At 66.2% G+C, this 1,162-nt stretch overlaps 1 protein-coding gene across 1 annotated transcript in view; it reads left to right on the plus strand.

Annotated features, from left to right (window-relative positions):
* Positions 1-916: 916 nt before the first annotated feature.
* The window catches only part of GPR12 (G protein-coupled receptor 12), a 1,076-nt gene continuing 830 nt past the window's right edge, over positions 917-1,162 (plus strand). The window contains exon 1 of the mRNA XM_007471450.1: positions 917-1,158. Coding sequence (XP_007471512.1) covers positions 917-1,158 — 242 coding nt within the window. The remainder of the gene's footprint in view (positions 1,159-1,162) is intronic.

A 1,162-nucleotide genomic window follows, 5' to 3' on the forward strand; every position in this document is an offset into this window, starting at 1 on the left:
GGCGGCCGGGCGGGGAGAGCCGGGCGCGCGAGCCGAGCGCGCAGCTCACCTGCCGCCGCCGCTCACCTGGCGCGGAGCGCGCCCCCGCCCTCCCGGCCGAGCACCGAGCGCGGCAGCCGCCCCTCGCCCCGCGGGCCCTGCGCCGACAGGCCACACGGGTCGCCCGCGCGCCTCGTGAGCAGCGGAGGAGCCCCCCGGCCTGGGCGCGCCAAGGTGACCCCCGCGATGCCTCCGTCCCCGCGGGCAGCCTGTCGCGGCGCCCCGTGAGTCCCCTCGCGTCCGCCGCGCCCCCGCCGCCAGGGCAGCGGCCGTGGTGCATGGGCGTCTGTCTGTGTCCACACCTCCATCGCGCGCGCCCGCCTTTCGTGGCCCTGCCGCGACTGCCCCGTGCGCACGGGGGAGGCCGGACCCCTCTTTGTTCTGGCCGGGGTGTGAGTGTGTGCACGCGCGCCGGGCGGCTGGCGGGTGGGAGTTTTGAACATTCCACCGAGGAGGGCGGCCCCGGCTCGCGACCTGTCGCCGTGGCGCGGTCCCCCAGCGGCAGCCCCGGTGCCAGGCTCCTTTTGCAGCACGCGAGACGGATTTTCACGTGTGTCCCCAGCACTTTAGCAAACCGGCCGCCGCGGTCCCGCGTGTGCCCGCCCCGCTCACGCTCGTGTGTGCAAATCCCACCCTCTGTTTCCCCCAGCGCCAAAGGGCATTGTTTTTGTTGTGGTGGGTTTTAAGCCACGGAGACTTTGGCTTTTGTTTTATTCCCTCTCAGTTTGTAATTCAGGAAGCGTGTGGCATTTGAGGGTAGTATCTGAGTAGGGGCTGGCTTTCTGTTCGTGTGGGTTTTGCGTGATGTTGGATTGTCACCCTGCTGTATCTCAACATTAAACAGCCTGTCTTTTCGTTGAAGAGGACGGGGGTTAAAATGAATGAAGACCTGAAGGTCAATGTAAGCGGGCTGCCTCAGGATTATTTAGATGCCGGAGCTGCGGGGAACGTCTCGGCTGCTGTCTCTTCCCAGGTTCCTGGCGTGGAGCCAGAGCCAGAGCTGGTTGTCAACCCGTGGGACATTGTCTTGTGTACCTCGGGAACCCTCATCTCCTGTGAAAATGCCATCGTGGTCCTTATCATCTTCCATAACCCCAGCCTGCGGGCACCCATGTTCCTGCTG

This window comes from Lipotes vexillifer, unplaced genomic scaffold (genome assembly GCF_000442215.2).
Source record: "Lipotes vexillifer unplaced genomic scaffold, Lipotes_vexillifer_v1.1 scaffold543, whole genome shotgun sequence".
In the NCBI taxonomy this organism is placed as follows: domain Eukaryota; kingdom Metazoa; phylum Chordata; class Mammalia; order Artiodactyla; family Lipotidae; genus Lipotes; species Lipotes vexillifer.